This window comes from Panulirus ornatus, chromosome 17 (genome assembly GCF_036320965.1).
Source record: "Panulirus ornatus isolate Po-2019 chromosome 17, ASM3632096v1, whole genome shotgun sequence".
NCBI classification, from domain to species: Eukaryota; Metazoa; Arthropoda; class Malacostraca; order Decapoda; family Palinuridae; genus Panulirus; species Panulirus ornatus.
In genome coordinates this window covers 4,616,428-4,638,140 of record NC_092240.1, presented here as the reverse complement: position 1 = coordinate 4,638,140, position 21,713 = coordinate 4,616,428, and the positions used below count along the sequence as shown (strand labels likewise).

The 21,713-nt window shown below is 42.0% G+C and overlaps 1 protein-coding gene across 1 annotated transcript in view; it reads right to left on the bottom strand.

The window, feature by feature from the left end:
• Positions 1-21,713, bottom strand: part of l(2)k09022 (HEAT repeat containing 1 homolog l(2)k09022) — a 341,532-nt gene that overhangs the window by 18,012 nt on the left and 301,807 nt on the right. The window contains exon 32 of the mRNA XM_071671810.1: positions 858-981. Within this exon, the coding sequence (XP_071527911.1) occupies positions 858-981 (124 nt within the window). The remainder of the gene's footprint in view (positions 1-857; positions 982-21,713) is intronic.

Genomic DNA, 21,713 nt, shown 5'->3' with positions numbered 1-21,713 from the left:
TCTCGGTGGTAAGGTCATGCAAAGTGTACAGTAAATGAAAGGTTAGTCATGAAGGTATATAGTAAAACAGTCGAAGGCACAAGAAGAAGCAAACCGTGAAACAAATTACACACAAGTCCTTTCATTGAGACTTTCCCATGAAGCAAAGCAAGTAGCAATCAGATTCATTTAAAGCTAAGGTGATTTCAGACGAATATGCCAATGGAATGATCTGGGACTGAATGCAATAAAAGTATTTCATAAACAGAGGTGTTGTGAATGGAAAAGTTAGCCCCACTAACCAAGCTGTGGAATTCTATTTCTTTTGTTTTTCCCTTAACAAACATCTAAGGAGCTCAAATCAATCTTTTATGTTCTATATCTCACTCTTTAATTTCCCTTTCATCTGGGACAGTCACTAATGGAGTATGTGGTTGCCCAAGTCATGTCAGCTACCATAGATAATACGTACAAAAGTATGGAAGGTCATGTTTCATTTTAATACACTGGGTAGATGAGGATGTGAATGGGTGAACTAAGAAGTTGTATGTACCCTATCCACCTGATGGTACTAAGAGTAGGTGTAATGATAATATACAAAATTACTTAAATGAATGACTACAGGTTATCAGCACTAAGCTAAATAAACATTTACAACCCAATAATAATACATATGATTGACAGTAGCTATGACATGAAAATACTATCATGAATGTTAGAACAAAAAGAAAACTTTGCTACTGCACCACGCACATACTGGCTTACACCACTTGCCAACACTGATTATTTCTGGAAAGCAGAGAAGGGTCACCTATTAAGCTTTCGGCATCTACCAGGACATTTCTAAAAATCTGAGATTCACGGACATAAACACCTACTGTGTTTTGGTGGTTAAGTGAGTTGTTGCGTTCAAGGAGGGCTGCTGAATGACTGAATAAGTTGTCTGCTAACTTGGCTTTGATGAACAGCACTTTAAATGTCCCTGCTAAGTGATCAGCAAACCTGAAATCAGATCAGTACACAGTGATCTTTGAATATACAAAAAATAATGAGCAGACATTAAGGTGTTTCGAAATCAGTAAAAATCCACTTGCACTTAAGCATATAAATAAAGGTTTTCTTCATAAAAATAATAATCATACCTCAAAGGAATATAAACTTTGTATTAATTTCAAATGTTTGGAATCAAATGCTGATAACAGAACAAAAATGTAAATACTGAAGATTTTTCTATGAAGAAAACTTTTACCCTAATACCAAATCCAAGGTAATGAGGTACAGCCAAGGGGATAGTTTAAATGGGCAGGACCTAGGTGAATTGGAGTTTTTCATTTACCTAGAAGTTAACATGGCAATGGATGGAACCAAGAGATGAAGTGAGTCACAGGGTAGAAGAACGGGGTTACGTCTTGGGTGTATTAACAATTGCAATGCTTTAATAGGTTTTCTGATTCCATGCCAGACCCAGCTTTCATTTTACCCTTGACACATTTAAAAGCATGCCAATGGGGTTAATATGGTAAATGTAAGTTGTATGAGAAAAAAAGAATTACCTACATAGCAGAAAACAACTTTAGCCATAATGTGCTAGTTGCAGTGACCACATCTTTCACTCAAGTTTTACAATTCATTTACAGCTTGCAATACATATATTAATATATGATATGCAGTAGATCAACAAATCAAATACAAAAAGAGGTGGAGAAAATGACAAACATGCTGAGAGCATCCAAGAGCAGTCTTGACACCACATAATTTGTCAGGAAATTTTTTCCCTCCTCTACCATCAACTGAAACCAGCTGCTTCACTTTGCAGTTGTTTATGAAAGTTTCATATTTCTGGTCATGTTTAAGAACAATATGTGGTGTGAGGTGGTTTGATCAAGTAATATGAGAGTATAAGAGAGGTGTGGTTGACAGAGCTGAAGAGGGAATGCTGAAACAGTTTGGACATATGGACAGAATGAGTGAGGAGAGGTTACCAAAGATACATGTGTCAGAAATGAAGGGAACAAGAGAAGAGGTAAACCAATTAAAGATGGAAGGATGAAGTGAAAAAGACTTTGAGAGATCAGGGCCTCAACAAGCAGGAAAGTGAAAGGCATACACAGGATAGAGTGAATTAGAATGATGTGGTAAACAGGGGTCGACATGCTGTCGATGGACCGAACCAGAACATGTGAAGTGGCCTGAGTAAACCATGAAAAAGTCTGTGGGGCTTGTTTGTGGATAGGGAGCTGTGGTTTCAGTGCATTACATGTGACAGCTAGAGAATGGATGTAAGTGAATGTAGCCTTTCTTCATCTGTCCCTGGTGCTACATCACTAATGCAAGAAATAATGATCAAATATGAAAAAAGTGATGAAAATAATGAGTAACAGAAAATTAATGATGTTTGTTTAATGCATATATACGGAAAAATCTAAATCTGTTAAATCAAAAGGTCACCAGTGACACATAGAAAAATACATTAAAGACAATTCAGAGACATTTCATAAGCAAGATTGAAGGACCAGGACACATGATTTATCACAAGAGGATGAAAGACCTCAAATCCCTACAGCACAGAAAAAAGGAAAAGATATATGATACAGTGTCCACAAAAAAAACTTGTCTGCCTCCACATACATTTTCAAAGGTGATGTCACATTAACATTTTACTACTTTGTCATTCCTCCTTTCTTTACCATTTGCAAACATCTGGGCATGGAAATGGCATAGTTCCTTAAGTATTCTAAGTCAATGTTTTCAATAATAGTCTTCATGTCCTAAACAAGGCACACTGATGAAGTGCTGCATGATGCAGCCACATGATTGTGCATTCTGAGCCCTCATTGCACCTTGAAATCTAATATTATTATCATTATTTTGCTTTGTCGCTGTCTCCCGGGCCTGCGTGGAAGCGCAAGGAAACAGATGAAAGAAATGGCCCAACCCACCCCCACACACATGCACACATACACACGTCCACACACACAAACATACACACCCACACATCCCAACGTACACACATATATACACACACAGACACACACATATACACACATGCACACAATTCACACTGTCTGCCCCTACTCACCCCCATCGCCACCCCGCCACACACGGAATAACATCCCCTCCCCCCTCATGTGCACGAGGCAGCGCCCGGAAAAGACAACAAAGGCCCCATTCGCTCACACTCAGTCTCCAGCTGTCATGTAATAATGCCCGAAACCACAGCTCCCTTTCCACATCCAGGCCCCACACAACTTTCCATGGTTTACCCCAGACGCTTCACATGCCCTGATTCAATCTATTGACAGCACGTTGACCCCGGTATACCACATCGATCCAATTCACTCTATTCCTTGCACGCCTTTCACCCTCCTGCATGTTCAGGCCCCGATCACTCAAAATCTTTTTCACTCCATCTTTCCACCTCCAATTTGGTCTCCCACTTCTCCTCGTTCCCTCCACCTCTGACAAATATATCCTCTTGGTCAATCTTTCCTCACTCATTCTCTCCATGTGTCCAAACCATTTCAAAACACCCTCTTCTGCTCTCTCAACCATGCGCTTTTTACTTCTACACATCTCTCTTACCTTACATTACTTACTCAATCAAACCACCTCACCCCCCTTATTGTCCTCAAACATCTCATATCCAGCACATCCACCCTCCAGCGCACAACTCTATCCATAGCCCACGCCTTGCAACCATACAACATTGTTGGGACCACAATTCCTTCAAACATACCCATTTTTGCTTTCCGAGATAATGTTCTCGACTTCCAAACATTCTCCAAGGCTCCCAGAATTTTCGCCCCCTCCCCCACCCTATGACTCACTTCCGCTTCCATGGTTCCATCCGCTGCCAGATCCACTCCCAGATATCTAAAATACTTTACTTCCTCAGTTTTTCTCCATTCAAACGTACCTCCCAACTGACTTGACCCTCAACCCTACTGTACCTAATAACCTTGCTCTTATTCACATTTACTCTTAACTTTCTTCTTTCACACACTTTACCAAACTTAGTCACCAGCTTCTGCAGTTTCTCACATGAATCAGCCACCAGCGCTGTATCATCAGCGAACAACAACTGACTCATCTCCCAAGCTCTCTCATCCACAACAGACTGCATACTTGCCCCTCTTTCCAAAACTCTTGCATTCACCTCCCTAACAACCCCATCCATAAACAAATCAAACAACCATGGAGACATCACACATCCCTTGCCACAAACCTACATTCACTGAGAACCAATCACTTTCCTCTCTTCCTACACGTACACATGCCTTACATCCTCGATATAAACTTTTCACTGTTTCTAACAACTTGCCTCCCACACCATATGTTCTTAATACCTTCCACAGAGCATCTCTATCAACTCTATCATATGCCTTCTCCAGATCCATAAATGCTACATACAAATCCATTTGCTTTTCTAAGTATTTCTCACATACATTCTTCAAAGCAAATACCTGATCCACACATCCTCTACCACTTCTGAAACCACACTGCTCTTCCCCAATCTGATGCTCTGTACATGCTTTCACCCTCTCAATCAATACCCTCCCATATAATTTACCAGGAATACTCAACAAACTTATACCTCTGTAATTTGAGCACTCACTCTTATCCCCTCCTTTGTACAATGGCACTATGCAAGCATTCCGCCAATCCTCAGGCACCTCACCATGAATTATACATAAATTAAATAACCTTACCAACCAGTCAACAATACAGTCACCCCCTTTTTTAAATAAATTCCAATGCAATTCCATCCAAACCTGCTGCCTTGCTGGCTTTCATCTTCCGCAAAGCTTTTACTACCTCTTCTCTGTTTACCAAATCATATCTATATATATATATATATATATATATATATATATTTTTTTTTTTTCCTTTGTCGCTGTCTCCCGCGTCTGCGAGGTAGCGCAAGGAAACAGACGAAAGAAATGGCCCAACCCACCCTCATACACATGTATATACATACGTCCACACACGCAAATATACATACCTACACAGCTTTCCATGGTTTACCCCAGACGCTTCACATGCCCTGATTCAATCCACTGACAGCACGTCAACCCCGGTATACAACATCGATCCAATTCACTCTATTCCTTGCCCTCCTTTCACCCTCCTGCATGTTCAGGCCCCGATCACACAAAATCTTTTTCACTCCATCTTTCCACCTCCAATTTGGTCTCCCTCTTCTCCTCGTTCCCTCAACCTCCGACACATATATCCTCTTGGTCAATCTTTCCTCACTCATTCTCTCCATGTGCCCAAACCATTTCAAAACACCCTCTTCTGCTCTCTCAACCACACTCTTTCTATTTCCACACATCTCTCTTACCCTTACGCTACTTACTCGATCAAACCACCTCACACCACACATTGTCCTCAAACATCTCATTTCCAGCACATCCATCCTCCTGCGCACAACTCTATCCATAGCCCACGCCTCGCAACCATACAACATTGCTGGAACCACTATTCCTTCAAACATACCCATTTTTGCTTTCCGAGATAATGTTCTCGACTTCCACACATTCTTCAAGGCTCCCAGAATTTTCGCCCCCTCCCCCACCCTATGATCCACTTCCATGGTTCCATCCGCTGCCAGATCCACTCCCAGATATCTAAAACACTTCACTTCCTCCAGTTTTTCTCCATTCAAACTCACCTCCCAATTGACTTGACCCTCAACCTTACTGTACCTAATAACCTTGCTCTTATTCACATTTACTCTTAACTTTCTTCTTTCACACACTTTACCAAACTCAGTCACCAGCTTCTGCAGTTTCTCACATTAATCAGCCACCAGCGCTGTATCATCAGCGAACAACAACTGACTCACTTCCCAAGCTCTCTCATCCCCAACAGACTTCATACATGCCCCTCTTTCCAAAACTCTTGCATTCACCTCCCTAACAACCCCATCCATAAACAAATTAAACAACCATGGAGACATCACACACCCCTGCCGCAAACCTACATTCACTGAGAACCAATCACTTTCCTCTCTTCCTACACGTACACGTGCCTTACATCCTCGATAAAAACTTTTCACTGCTTCTAACAACTTTCCTCCCACACCATATATTCTTAATACCTTCCACAGAGCATCTCTATCAACTCTATCATATGCCTTCTCCAGATCCATAAATGCTACATACAAATCCATTTGCTTTTCTAAGTATTTCTCACATACATTCTTCAAAGCAAACACCTGATCCACACATCCTCTACCACTTCTGAAACCACACTGCTCTTCCCCAATCTGATGCTCTGTACATGCCTTCACCCTCTCAATCAATACCCTCCCATATAATTTACCAGGAATACTCAACAAACTTATACCTCTGTAATTTGAGCACTCACTCTTATCCCCTTTGCCTTTGTACAATGGCACTATGCATGCATTCCGCCAATCCTCAGGCACCTCACCATGAGTCATACATACACTAAATAACTATATACACATAAAAGCCTACACACGCACATATACATACATATACAATTCAAAGTATACTTACATATACATTCAAAGACATATATAAACATGTACATATTCATACTTGCTGCATTCATCTAGTTCCCATCGCCAACCCACCACACATGAAATAGCATGCCCCTCTACTCCAGCCACGTAGCGCCAGGAAAAGACAAAAAGGCCACATTCATTCACTTTCAGTCTCTAGCTGTCATGTGTAATGCACCAAAATCACAGCTGTCTTTCAAAATCCAGGCCCCAAAGACCTTTCCATGGTTTACCCCAGACGCTTCACATGCCCTGGTTCAATCCATTGACAGCACGTCGACCCCGGTATACCACATCGTTCCAATTCACTCTATTCCTTGCACACCTCTCACCCTCCTGTATGTTCAGGCCCCAATCACTCTAAATCTTTTTCACTTCATCTTTCCACCTCTAATTTGGTCTCCTGCTTCTGCTTGTTCCTTCTACCTCTGACACATATATCCTCTTTGTCACTCTTTTCTCACTCATTCTCTCCGTATGTCTTAATCACTTCAACGCACCCTTTTCTGATCTCTCAACTACACTATATTTCCACACATCTCTCTTACCTTTCATTACTTAATCAATCAAACCACCTCACACATATTGTCCTCAAACATTTAATTTCCAACAAATCCACCCTCCTCCATACCATCCTATCTATAGCCCATGCCTTGTAACCATACAACATTGTTGGAACTATTTCTTCAAACATACCCAATTTTGCTCCCAGAGAAAACATTCTCTCCTTCCACACATTCTTCATCGCTCCCAGAACCTTCATCCCCTCCCCCACCCTGTGACTCACTTCAGCTTCCATAGTTCCATCCAATGCTAAGTTCACTCCCAGATATCTAAAACACTTCACTTTCTCCAGTTTTTTTTCCATTCAAATTTACATCCCAATTAATTTGTCCCTCAACCATACTGAACCTAATAACCTTGCTCTTATTCACATCTACTCTCAACTTTCTCCTTTCACACACTTTTCCAAACTCAGTCACCAGCTTCTGCAGTTTCTCACACAAATCAACCACTAGAGCTGTATCATCGGAAAACAACTGGCTCGCTTCCCAGGCCCTCTCATCCCCAACAGACTGCATCCTCGCCCCTCTCTCCAAAATTCTTGCATTTACCTCCCTAACCACCCCATCCATAAACAAATTAGACAACCATGGAGACATCATGCACACCTGCCGCAAACCAACATTCACTGGGAACCAATCACTCTCCTCTCTTCCTACTCGTACACATTCCTTGGTAAAAACTTTTCACTGCTCCTAGCAACTTACCTCCCACACCATATACCCTTAAAACCTTCCACAAAGCTTCTCTATCCACTCTATCATAAGCTTTCTCCAGATCCATAAATGCTACATACAAATCCAGCTGTTTTTCTAAGGACTTTTCACATACATTCTTCAAAGCAAACACTTGATCCACACACCCTCTACCACTTCTGAAACCACAGTGCTCTTCCCCAACCTGATGCAATGTACATGCCTTCACCCTCTCTATCAATACCCTCCCATATAATTTCCCAGGAATACTCAACAAACTTATACCTCTGTAGTTTAAACACACACCTTTATCCCCTTTGCCTTTGTACAATGACTATGCATGCATGCCACCAATCCTCAGGTACTTCACCATGGTCTGTACATACTGAATATCCTTACCAACCAATCAACAACACAATTAACCCCTTTTTTAATAGATTCCATTGTAATACCATCCAAACCCACCATCTTACTGGATTTCATCTTCCACAAAGCTTTCACTACCTCTCTCTTTACCAAACCATTCTCCCTGAACCTCTCACTTCGCACACCGCCTCGACCAAAATACCCTATATCTGCCACTCTATCATCAAACACATTCAACAAACCTTAAAAATACTCATTCCATCTCCTCACTTCATTACTACCTGTTATTACCTCCCCACTTGCACCCTTCACTGGCTCCCATTTGTTCTCTTGTCGTATGCACGTTATTTACCTCCTTCCAAAACAACTTTTTATTCTCCCTAAAATCTAATGACACTCTCTCACCCCAACTCTCATTTGCCCTATTTTTCAACCCTTGCACATTTTTCTTGACCTCCAGCTGCTTTCTTTTATACATCTCCCAGTCTTTTGCACTCCTTCCCTGCAAGTATCACCCAAATGCCTCTCTTTCCTCTTTCACTAATAACTTTACCTCTTCATCCCACCACTCACTACCCTTTCTAATCTGCCCACATCCCACCTTTCTCATGCCACATGCATCTTTTGTGCAAGCCATCACTGCTTCCCTAAATACAACCCATTCCTCACCCACTCCCCTCGCATCATTTGCTCTCACTTTTTGCCACTCCACACTCAATCTCTCCTGGTACTTCCTCACACAAGTCTCCTTACTAAGCTCACTTGCTCTCACCACTCTCTTTTCCCCAACATTCTCTCTTTCTTTTTTGAAAACCTCTACAAATTTTCACCTTCGCCTCCACAAGGTAGTGATCAAGCATCCCTCTAGCCACCCTTCTCAGCACATTAACACCCAAAAGCCTCTCTTTTACATGCCTATCAAGTAAAGCATAATCCAATAATGCCCTTTGACAATCTCTCCTGCTCATACATGTATACTTATGTCTCTTTTACAAGTATCAACACATAATCTAATAATGCCCTTTGACCATCTCTCCTACTCACATACATATACTTATGTACATCTCTTTTAAAACCAGGTATTCCCAATCTCCAGTCTGACCATCTCTCCTACTCACATATGTATACTTATGTACATCTCTTTTAAACCAGGTACTCACAATAACCAGTCTTTTTTCAGCACACAAATCCACAAGCTCTTCACCTTTCCATTTACAACACTGAACACACCATGTACAGCAATTATTCCCTCAACTACCACATTACTCACCTTCGAATTTAAATCACCCATCACTACAACCTGACCTCATGCATCAAAGCTGCCAACACACTCACTCAGCTGTTCCCAAAACACTTGCCTTTCATGGTCTTTCTTCTCATGACCAGGTGCACAGGCACCAATAATCACCCATCTCTCTCCATCCACTTTCAGTCTACCCACATCAATCTAGAATTTACTTTCTTACATACTCCCACAACTCCTGTTTCATTAGTGCTATGCCTTCTTTAGCTCGTGTCCTATCACCAACCCCTGACATTACTCCTATGACTTTCCCAAGCAACTCTTCCCCTTTACCCTTGAGCTTCATTTCACTTAAGAGCCAAAACATCCAGGTCTCTTTCCTCAAACATACTACCTATCTTTTATCCTGGGGATAGGGGAGAAAGAATACTTCCCACCTATTCCCTGTGTGTCACAGAAGGCAATTAAAAGGGGAGGGAGCAAGGGGCTGGAAATCCTCCCATCTTCTTTTTAATTTTCCAAAAGAAGGAACAGAGAAGGGGGCCAAGTGAGGATATTCCCTCAAAGGCTTAGTCCTCTGTTCTTAACACTACCTCACTAATGCAAGAGATGCTGAACTAAAAAAAAAGAAAAACTACCTATCTCCTTTCTTCTCATCCTGGTTACATACACACACATTCAGACACCCCAATTTGAGCCTTTGAGAACGATCAGCACTCCCCGCTTGACTCCTTCTGTTTCCCCTTTTTAGAAATTTAAACACAAGGAATACAAGGAATTTTAAGCAGGCTTCATTATATGTTTTTAACCTCACAAATCAGTGAAAATGTCTCAAAACATCCAAATATAGTTTTCACAGGAAAGTATGCCCCTTGATTTCCCTCTGCAACTTCAAGCCACAATATGGTACTAACTAAACTCTCCTATAAATGCTAACTACAAAAGTATTTGTTGAGAACTATAGCTTCTGGGTGGGTCTGTGGCTTAGCACACATACACTTTTGATTATGCAGTTTCAAGTGTCCTACTATACGTTTCAGCAGCGGACAAACGCTGGTTTTTACAAATTTCTGCTAAACGATGGTTGTATCATTATGATATTTCAGCACACTATCCTTAACACCCGGGCCTAATCTATGGTTGAGATACCACATTGCTATATGTGCTATGTGGGGAGTTTACTGAGTGATATTAAGCCTACGACAGTCATCATATCGAAGGCGTTATAGAGAATCGGACGAGTGTGGGGTACTCATCTAACCCTCCCTCAACACTTTGAACACCCCCAGACCCACACCCCCAACCCCATATTGCAGTATCTCCCTCCCCATTTCTGTCTTCACCCCAAGTTTACACCATCCATCGTCTATATTTGATTTTGTCGTATTCTAATTACGTACATAAATAATAGGTATGACAGTATGAATATACGTATCATACATTAGTAATAATAAGTAATACAGTTATTGTGTTTTTTTTTTTTTTTTTTTTTTTATACTTTGTCGCTGTCTCCCGCGTCTGCGAGGTAGCGCAAGGAAACAGACGAAAGAAATAGCCCAACCCCCCCCCCATACACATGTACATACACATGTCCACACACGTGTATACATACCCACACAGCTTTCCATGGTCCACCCCAGACGCCTCACATGCCTTGATTCACTCCACTGACAGCACGTCAACCCCTGTATACCACATCGCTCCAATTCACTCTATTCCTTGCCCTCCTTACACCCTCCTGCATGTTCAGGCCCCGATCACACAAAATCTTTTTCACTCCATCTTTCCACCTCCAATTTGGTCTCCCTCTTCTCCTCGTTCCCTCCACCTCCGACACATATATCCTCTTGGTCAATCTTTCCTCACTCATTCTCTCCATGTGCCCAAACCATTTCAAAACACCCTCTTCTGCTCTCTCAACCACGCTCTTTTTATTTCCACACATCTCTCTTACCCTTACGTTACTTACTCGATCAAACCACCTCACACCACACATTGTCCTCAAACATCTCATTTCCAGCACATCCATCCTCCTGCGCACAACTCTATCCACAGCCCACGCCTCGCAACCATACAACATTGTTGGAACCACTATTCCTTCAAACATACCCATTTTTGCTTTCCGAGATAATGTTCTCGACTTCCACACATTTTTCAAGGCTCCCAAAATTTTCGCCCCCTCCCCCACCCTATGATCCACTTCCGCTTCCATGGTTCCATCCGCTGACAGATCCACTCCCAGATATCTAAAACACTTCACTTCCTCCAGTTTTTCTCCATTCAAACTCACCTCCCAATTGACTTGACCCTCAACCCTACTGTACCTAATAACCTTGCTCTTATTCACATTTACTCTTAACTTTCTTCTTCCACACACTTTACCAAACTCAGTCACCAGCTTCTGCAGTTTCTCACATGAATCAGCCACCAGCGCTGTATCATCAGCGAACAACAACTGACTCACTTCCCAGGCTCTCTCATCCCCAACAGACTTCATACTTGCCCCTCTTTCCAGGACTCTTGCATTCACCTCCCTAACAACCCCATCCATAAACAAATTAAACAACCATGGAGACATCACACACCCCTGCCGCAAACCTACATTCACTGAGAACCAATCACTTTCCTCTCTTCCTACACGTACACGTGCCTTACATCCTCGATAAAAACTTTTCACTGCTTCTAACAACTTGCCTCCCACACCATATATTCTTAATACCTTCCACAGAGCATCTCTATCAACTCTATCATATGCCTTCTCCAGATCCATAAATGCTACATACAAATCCATTTGCTTTTCTAAGTATTTCTCACATACATTCTTCAAAGCAAACACCTGATCCACACATCCTCTACCACTCTGACCCCCACTGCTCTTCCCCAATCTGATGCACTGTACATGCCTTCACCCCCTCAATCATACCCTCCCATATAATTTACCAGGAATACTCAACAAACTTATACCTCTGTAATATGAGACACATCCTCTTATTACCCCCTTTGCCTTTGTACAATGGCAACTATGCATGCATTTCCCGCCAATCCTCAGAGCACCTCAACCATATCCAACCTACAATAAATAACTATATACCACATAAAAGCCACACACGCACATATACATACATATAACAATTCAAAGTATACTTACATAACATTCAAAGACATATATAAACAAGTACATATTCATACTTGCCTGCATTCATCTAGTTCGCCAAATCGCCCAACCCACCACACATGAAATAGCAACCCCTCTACTCCAGCCACGTATAGCGCCAGGAAAAGACAAAAAGAGGCCACCATTCATTCACTTTCAGTCCTAGCTGTCATGGTGTAAGCACCACAATCACAGCTGTCTTACAAATCCAGGGCCCCAAAGACCTTTCCATTGTTTAACCCCAGACGCTTCACATGCCCTGGTTCAATCCATTGCAAGCACGTCGACCACCGTATACACATCGTTCCAATTCACTCATTCCTTGCACACACTCATCACCCTCCTGTATGTTCAGAGCCCCAATCCACTCTAAATCTTTTTCACTTCATATCTTTCCACCTCAATTTGGTCTCTCACTGCTCTGCTTGTTCCTTCCACCCTCGGACACATATATCTTCTTTGTCACTCTTTCTCACTCATTCTCTCACGATGATTCCTAAATCACTTCAACCTCCCTTTTCTGATCTCTCCACTCACTAAATTCACACATCTCACTTACCTTCATTACTTAATCAATCAAACACCTCACACATATTGCCTCAAACATTTAATTTCCAACAAATCCACCCTCCTCCAAACGTCCATCCTATCTATAAGCCCATGCCTTGTAACCAACAACATTGTTGGAACTATTTCTTCCAAACATACCCAATTTTGCTCCCAGAGAAAAACATTCTCTCCTCCACACATTCTTCAATCGCTCAGAACCTTCATCCCTCCCCCACCCTGGATGACTCACTTCAGCTTCCATAGTTCCATCCAATGCTAATCCACTCCCAGATATCTAAAACACTTCACTTTCTCCAGTTTTTTTTCCATTCAAAATTTACATCCCAATTATTTGTCCCTCAACATACTGAACCTAATACACAACCTATGCTCTTATTCACATCTACACTCATCTTTCTCCTTTCCACACACTTTTCCAACTCAGTCACCAGCTTCTGCATTCTCACAATAGAATCAAATCAACCACTAGAGCTGTACCTCATCGGAAAACAACTGGCTCGCTTCCCAGGCCTCACTCACCCCAACAGACAGCATCCTCGCCCCTCTCTCCAAAATTCATGCATTTACCATCCCTAACCACCCCATCCATAAACAAATTAGACAACCATGGAGACATCATGCACACCTGCCGCAAACCAACATTCACTGGGAACCAATCACTCTCCTCTCTTCCTACTCGTACACATTCCTTGGTAAAAACTTTTCACTGCTCCTAGCAACTTACCTCCCACACCATATACCCTTAAAACCTTCCACAAAGCTTCTCTATCCACTCTATCATAAGCTTTCTCCAGATCCATAAATGCTACATACAAATCCAGCTGTTTTTCTAAGGACTTTTCACATACATTCTTCAAAGCAAACACTTGATCCACACACCCTCTACCACTTCTGAAACCACAGTGCTCTTCCCCAACCTGATGCAATGTACATGCCTTCACCCTCTCCATCAATACCCTCCCATATAATTTCCCAGGAATACTCAACAAACTTATACCTCTGTAGTTTAAACACACACCTTTATCCCCTTTGCCTTTGTACAATGACTATGCATGCATGCCACCAATCCTCAGGTACTTCACCATGGTCTGTACATACTGAATATCCTTACCAACCAATCAACAACACAATTAACCCCTTTTTTAATAGATTCCATTGTAATACCATCCAAACCCACCATCTTACTGGATTTCATCTTCCACAAAGCTTTCACTACCTCTCTCTTTACCAAACCATTCTCCCTGAACCTCTCACTTCGCACACCGCCTCGACCAAAATACCCTATATCTGCAACTCTATCATCAAACACATTCAACAAACCTTAAAAATACTCATTCCATCTCCTCACTTCATTACTACCTGTTATTACCTCCCCACTTGCTCCCTTCACTGGCTCCCATTTGTTCTCTTGTCGTATGCACGTTATTTACCTCCTTCCAAAACAACTTTTTATTCTCCCTAAAATCTAATGACACTCTCTCACCCCAACTCTCATTTGCCCTATTTTTCAACCCTTGCACATTTTTCTTGACCTCCAGCTGCTTTCTTTTATACATCTCCCAGTCTTTTGCACTCCTTCCCTGCAAGTATCACCCAAATGCCTCTCTTTTCTCTTTCACTAATAACTTTACCTCTTCATCCCACCACTCACTACCCTTTCTAATCTGCCCACATCCCACCTTTCTCATGCCACATGCATCTTTTGTGCAAGCCATCACTGCTTCCCTAAATACAACCCATTCCTCACCCACTCCCCTCGCATCATTTGCTCTCACTTTTTGCCACTCTACACTCAATCTCTCCTGGTACTTCCTCACACAAGTCTCCTTACTAAGCTCACTTGCTCTCACCACTCTCTTTTCCCCAACATTCTCTCTTTCTTTTTTGAAAACCTCTACAAATTTTCACCTTCGCCTCCACAAGGTAGTGATCAAGCATCCCTCTAGCCACCCTTCTCAGCACATTAACACCCAAAAGCCTCTCTTTTACATGCCTATCAAGTAAAGCATAATCCAATAATGCCCTTTGACAATCTCTCCTGCTCATACATGTATACTTATGTCTCTTTTACAAGTATCAACACATAATCTAATAATGCCCTTTGACCATCTCTCCTACTCACATACATATACTTATGTACATCTCTTTTAAAACCAGGTATTCCCAATCTCCAGTCTGACCATCTCTCCTACTCACATATGTATACTTATGTACATCTCTTTTAAACCAGGTACTCACAATAACCAGTCTTTTTCAGCACACAAATCCACAAGCTCTTCACCTTTCCATTTACAACACTGAACACACCATGTACAGCAATTATTCCCTCAACTACCACATTACTCACCTTCGAATTTAAATCACCCATCACTACAACCTGACCTCATGCATCAAAGCTGCCAACACACTCACTCAGCTGTTCCCAAAACACTTGCCTTTCATGGTCTTTCTTCTCATGACCAGGTGCACAGGCACCAATAATCACCCATCTCTCTCCATCCACTTTCAGTCTACCCACATCAATCTAGAATTTACTTTCTTACATACTCCCACAACTCCTGTTTCATTAGTGCTATGCCTTCTTTAGCTCGTGTCCTATCACCAACCCCTGACATTACTCCTATGACTTTCCCAAGCAACTCTTCCCCTTTACCCTTGAGCTTCATTTCACTTAAGAGCCAAAACATCCAGGTCTCTTTCCTCAAACATACTACCTATCTTTTATCCTGGGGATAGGGGAGAAAGAATACTTCCCACCTATTCCCTGTGTGTCACAGAAGGCAATTAAAAGGGGAGGGAGCAAGGGGCTGGAAATCCTCCCATCTTCTTTTTAATTTTCCAAAAGAAGGAACAGAGAAGGGGGCCAAGTGAGGATATTCCCTCAAAGGCTTAGTCCTCTGTTCTTAACACTACCTCGCTAATGCAAGAAATGCTGAACTAAAAAAAAAGAAAAACTACCTATCTCCTTTCTTCTCATCCTGGTTACATCCACTCACATTCAGACACCCCAATTTGAGCCTTTGAGAACGATCAGCACTCCCCGCTTGACTCCTTCTGTTTCCCCTTTTTAGAAATTTAAACACAAGGAATACAAGGAATTTTAAGCAGGCTTCATTATATGTTTTTAACCTCACAAATCAGTGAAAATGTCTCAAAACATCCAAATATAGTTTTCACAGGAAAGTATGCCCCTTGATTTCCCTCTGCAACTTCAAGCCACAATATGGTACTAACTAAACTCTCCTATAAATGCTAACTACAAAAGTATTTGTTGAGAACTATAGCTTCTGGGTGGGTCTGTGGCTTAGCACACATACACTTTTGATTATGCAGTTTCAAGTGTCCTACTATACGTTTCAGCAGCGGACAAACGCTGGTTTTTACAAATTTCTGCTAAACGAATGGTTGTATCATTATGATATTTCAGCACACTATCCTTAACACCCGGGCCTAATTTATGGTTGAGATACCACATTGCTATATGTGCTATGTGGGGAGTTTACTGAGTGATATTAAGCCTACGACAGTCATCATATCGAAGCGTTATAGAGAATCGGACGAGTGTGGGGTACTCATCTAACCCTCCCTCAACACTTTGAACACCCCCAGACCCACACCCCCAGACCCACACCCCCAACCCCATATTGCAGTATCTCCCTCCCCATTTCTGTCTTCACCCCCAAGTTTACACCATCCATCGTCTGTATTTGATTTTGTCGTATTCTAATTACGTACATAAATAATAGGTATGACAGTATGAATATACGTATCATACATTAGTAATAATAAGTAATACAGTTATTGTGTGTGGACATGAAAACCAGAGTGCGTCAAACGACCATGAAAGCAACAGGTAATCCCGTTGTTAATAACCGACGTGTCGATGGCGACCAGAAGGATGAAGTGAGTGTTAGTTTTGGACATCCAAATGAAATAGTTTAAGGTACTTCATGTGTTCTTTACGTTTTTGAATAAGAAATATATGCCTTAATATAATATGTATTTGGTATACATGGGGTGTTCAGTGTTGTAAATGGAAATGGTGAAGAGCTTGTAGATTTATGTGCTGAAAAAGGACTGGTGATTGGGAATACCTGGTTTAAAAAGCGAGATATACATAAGTATACGTATGTAAGTAGGAGAGATGGCCAGAAAGCGTTATTGGATTAGGTGTTAATTGACAGGCAAGCAAAAGAGAGACTTTTGGATGTAAATGTGCTGAGAGGTGCAACTGGAGGGATGTCTGATCATTATCTTGTGGAGGCTAAGGTGAAGATTTGTATGGGTTTTCAGAAATGAAGAGTGAATGTTGGGGTGAAGAGGGTGGTGAGAGTAAGTGAGCTTGGGAAGGAGACTTGTGTGAGGAAGTACCAGGAGAGACTGAGTACAGAATGGAAAAAGGTGAGAACAATGGAAGTAAGGGGAGTGGGGGAGGAATGGGATGTATTTAGGGAATCAGTGATGGATTGCGCAAAAGATGCTTGTGGCATGAGAAGCGTGGGAGGTGGGTTGATTAGAAAGGGTAGTGAGTGGTGGGATGAAGAAGTAAGATTATTAGTGAAAGAGAAGAGAGGCATTTGGACAATTTTTGCAGGGAAAAAATGCAATTGAGTGGGAGATGTATAAAAGAAAGAGACAGGAGGTCAAGAGAAAAGTGCAAGAGGTGAAAAAGAGGGCAAATGAGAGTTGGGGTGAGAGAGTATCATTAAATCTTAGGGAGAATAAAAAGATGTTCTGGAAGGAGGTAAATATAGTGCGTAAGACAAGGGAGCAAATGAGAACTTCAGTGAAGGGCACTAATGGGGAGGTGATAACAAGTAGTGGTGATGTGAGAAGGAGATGGAGTGAGTATTTTGAAGGTTTGTTGAATGTGTTTGATGATAGAGTGGCAGATATAGGGTGTCTTGGTCGAGGTGGTGTGCAAAGTGAGAGGGTTGGGGAAAATGATTTGGTAAACAGAGAAGAGGTAGTAAAAGCTTTGTGGAAGATGAAAGCCGGCAAAGCAGCAGGTTTGGATGGTATTGCAGTGGAATTTATAAAAAAAGGGGGTGACTGTATTGTTGACTGGTTGGTAAGGTTATTTAATGTATGTATGACTCATGGTGAGGTGCCTGAGGATTGGTGGAATGCTTGCATAGTGCCATTGTACAAAGGCAAAGGAGATAAGAGTGAGTGCTCAAATTATAGAGGTATAAGTTTGTTGAGTATTCCTGGTAAATTATATGGGAGGGTATTGATTGAGAGGGTGAAGGCATGTACAGAGCATCAGATTGGGGAAGAGCAGTGTGGTTTCAGAAGTGGTAGAGGATGTGTGGATCAGGTGTTTGCTTTGAAGAATGTATGTGAGAAATACTTAGAAAAGCAAATGGATTTGTATGTAGCATTTATGGATCTGGAGAAGGCATATGATAGAGTTGATAGAGATGCTCTGTGGAAGGTATTAAGAATATATGGTGTGGGTGGCAAGTTGTTGGAAGCAGTGAAAAGTTTTTACCGAGGATGTAAGGCATGTGTACGTGTAGGTAGAGAGGAAAGTGATTGGTTCTCAGTGAATGTAGGTTTGTGGCAGGGGTGTGTGATGTCTCCATGGTTGTTTAATTTGTTTATGGATGGGGTTGTTAGGGAGGTGAATGCAAGAGTTCTGGAAAGAGGGGCAAGAATGAAGTCTGTTGGGGATGAGAGAGCTTGGGAAGTGAGTCAGTTGTTGTTTGCTGATGATACAGCGCTGGTGGCTGATTCGTATGAGAAACTGCAGAAGCTGGTGACTGAGTTTGGTAAAGTGTGTGAAAGAAGAAAGTTAAGAGTAAATGTAAATAAGAGCAAGGTTATTAGGTACAGTAGGGTTGAGGGTCAAGTCAATTGGGAGGTAAGTTTGAATGGAGAAAAACTGGAGGAAGTATAGGGTTGAGGGTCAAGTCAATTGGGAGGTAAGTTTGAATGGAGAAAAACTGGAGGAAGTAAAGTGTTTTAGATATCTGGGAGTGGATCTGGCAGCAGATGGAACCATGGAAGAAGAAGTGAATCATAGGGTGGGGGAGGGGGCAAAAATCCTGGGAGCCTTGAAGAATGTGTGGAAGTCAAGAACATTATCTCGGAAAGCAAAAATGGGTATGTCTGAAGGAACAGTGGTTCCAACAATGTTGTATGGTTGCGAGGCGTGGGCTATGGATAGAGTTGTGCGCAGGAGGATGGATGTGCTGGAAATGAGATGTTTGAGGACAATGTGTGGTGTGAGGTGGTTTGATCGAGTAAGTAACGTAAGGGTAAGAGAGATGTGTGGAAATAAAAAGAGCGTGGTTGAGAGAGCAGAAGAGGGTGTTTTGAAATGGTTTGGGCACATGGAGAGAATGAGTGAGGAAAGATTGACCAAGAGGATATATGTGTCGGAGGTGGAGGGAACGAGGAGAAGTGGGAGACCAAATTGGAGGTGGAAAGATGGAGTGAAAAAGATTTTGTGTGATCAGGGCCTGAACATGCAGGAGGGTGAAAGGAGGGCAAGGAATAGAGTGAATTGGATCGATGTGGTATACCGGGGTTGACGTGCTGTCAGTGGATTGAATCAGGGCATGTGAAGCGTCTGGGATAAACCATGGAAAGCTGTGAAGGTATGTATATTTGCGTGTGTGGACGTATGTATAAACATGTGTATGGGGGTGGGTTGAGCCATTTCTTTTGTCTGTTTCCTTGCGCTACCTCGCAAATGCGAAGGAACAGAGGGGGCCAGGTGAGGATATTCCAAAAAAGGCCCAGTCCTCTGTTCTTAACGCTACCTTGCTCATGCAGGAAATGGCGAATAGTTTAAAAGAAAAAGAAGAATATATATATATATATATCTTTCAAAGATCAAGAGAGGCAAGTGTTTTGGGAGCAGCTGAATGAGTATGTTAGTGGTTTTGATGCACGAGACCAGGTTATAGTGATGGGTGATTTGAATGCAAAGGTGAGTAATGTGGCAGTTGAGGGAATAATTGGTATACATGGGGTGTTCAGTGTTGTAAATGGAAATGGTGAAGAGCTTGTAGATTTATGTGCTGAAAAAGGACTGATGATTGGGAATACCTGGTTTAAAAAGCGAGATATACATAAGTATACTTATGTAAGTAGGAGAGATGGCCAGAGAGTGTTATTGGATTACGTGTTAATTGACAGGCGTGCGAAAGAGAGACTTTTGGATGTTAATGTGCTGAGAGGTGCAACTGGAGGGATGTCTGATCATTATCTTGTGGAGGCTAAGGTGAAGATTTGTATGGGTTTTCAGAAAAGAAGAGTGAATGGTGGGGTGAAGAGGGTGGTGAGAGTAAGTGAGCTTGAGAAGGAGACCTGTGTGAGGAAGTACCAGGAGAGACTGAGTACAGAATGGAAAAAGGTGAGAACAATGGAAGCAAGGGGAGTGGGGGAGGAATGGGATGTATTTAGGGAATCAGTGATGGATTGCGCAAAAGATGCTTGTGGCATGAGAAGAGTGGGAGGTGGGTTGATTAGAAAGGGTAGTGAGTGGTGGGATGAAGAAGTAAGAGTATTAGTGAAAGAGAAGAGAGAGGCATTTGGACGATTTTTGCAGGGAAAAAATGCAATTGAGTGGGAGATGTATAAAAGAAAGAGACAGGAGGTCAAGAGAAAGGTGCAAGAGGTGAAAAAGAGGGCAAATGAGAGTTGGGGTGAGAGAGTATCATTAAATTTTAGGGAGAATAAAAAGATGTTCTGGAAGGAGGTAATAAAGTGCTTAAGACAAGGGAGCAAATGGGAACTTCAGTGAAGGGCACAAATGGGGAGGTGATAACAAGTAGTGGTGATGTGAGAAGGAGATGGAGTGAGTATTTTGAAGGTTTGTTGAATGTGTTTGATGATAGAGTGGCAGATATAGGGTGTTTTGGTCGAGGTGGTGTGCAAAGTGAGAGGGTTAGGGAAAATGATTTGGTAAACAGAGAAGAGGTAGTGAAAGCTTTGTGGAAGATGAAAGCCGGCAAGGCAGCAGGTTTGGATGGTATTGCAGTGGAATTTATTAAAAAAGGGGGTGACTGTATTGTTGACTGGTTGGTAAGGTTATTTAATGTATGTGTGACTCATGGTGAGGTGCCTGAGGATTGGCGGAATGCGTGCATAGTGCCACTGTACAAAGGCAAAGGGGATAAGAGTGAGTGCTCAAATTACAGAGGTATAAGTTTGTTGAGTATTCCTGGTAAGTTATATGGGAGGGTATTGATTGAGAGGGTGAAGGCATGTACAGAGCATCAGATTGGGGAAGAGCAGTGTGGTTTCAGAAGTGGTAGAGGATGTGTGGATCAGGTGTTTGCTTTGAAGAATGTATGTGAGAAATACTTAGAAAAGCAAATGGATTTGTATGTAGCATTTATGGATCTGGAGAAGGCATATGATAGAGTTGATAGAGAAGCTCTGTGGAAGGTATTAAGAATATATGGTGTGGGAGGAAAGTTGTTAGAAGCAGTGAAAAGTTTTTATCTAGGATGTAAGGCATGTGTACGTGTAGGAAGACAGGAAAGTGATTGGTTCTCAGTGAATGTAGGTTTGCGGCAGGGGTGTGTGATGTCTCCATGTTTGTTCAATTTGTTTATGGATGGGGTTGTTAGGGAGGTAAATGCAAGAGTTTTG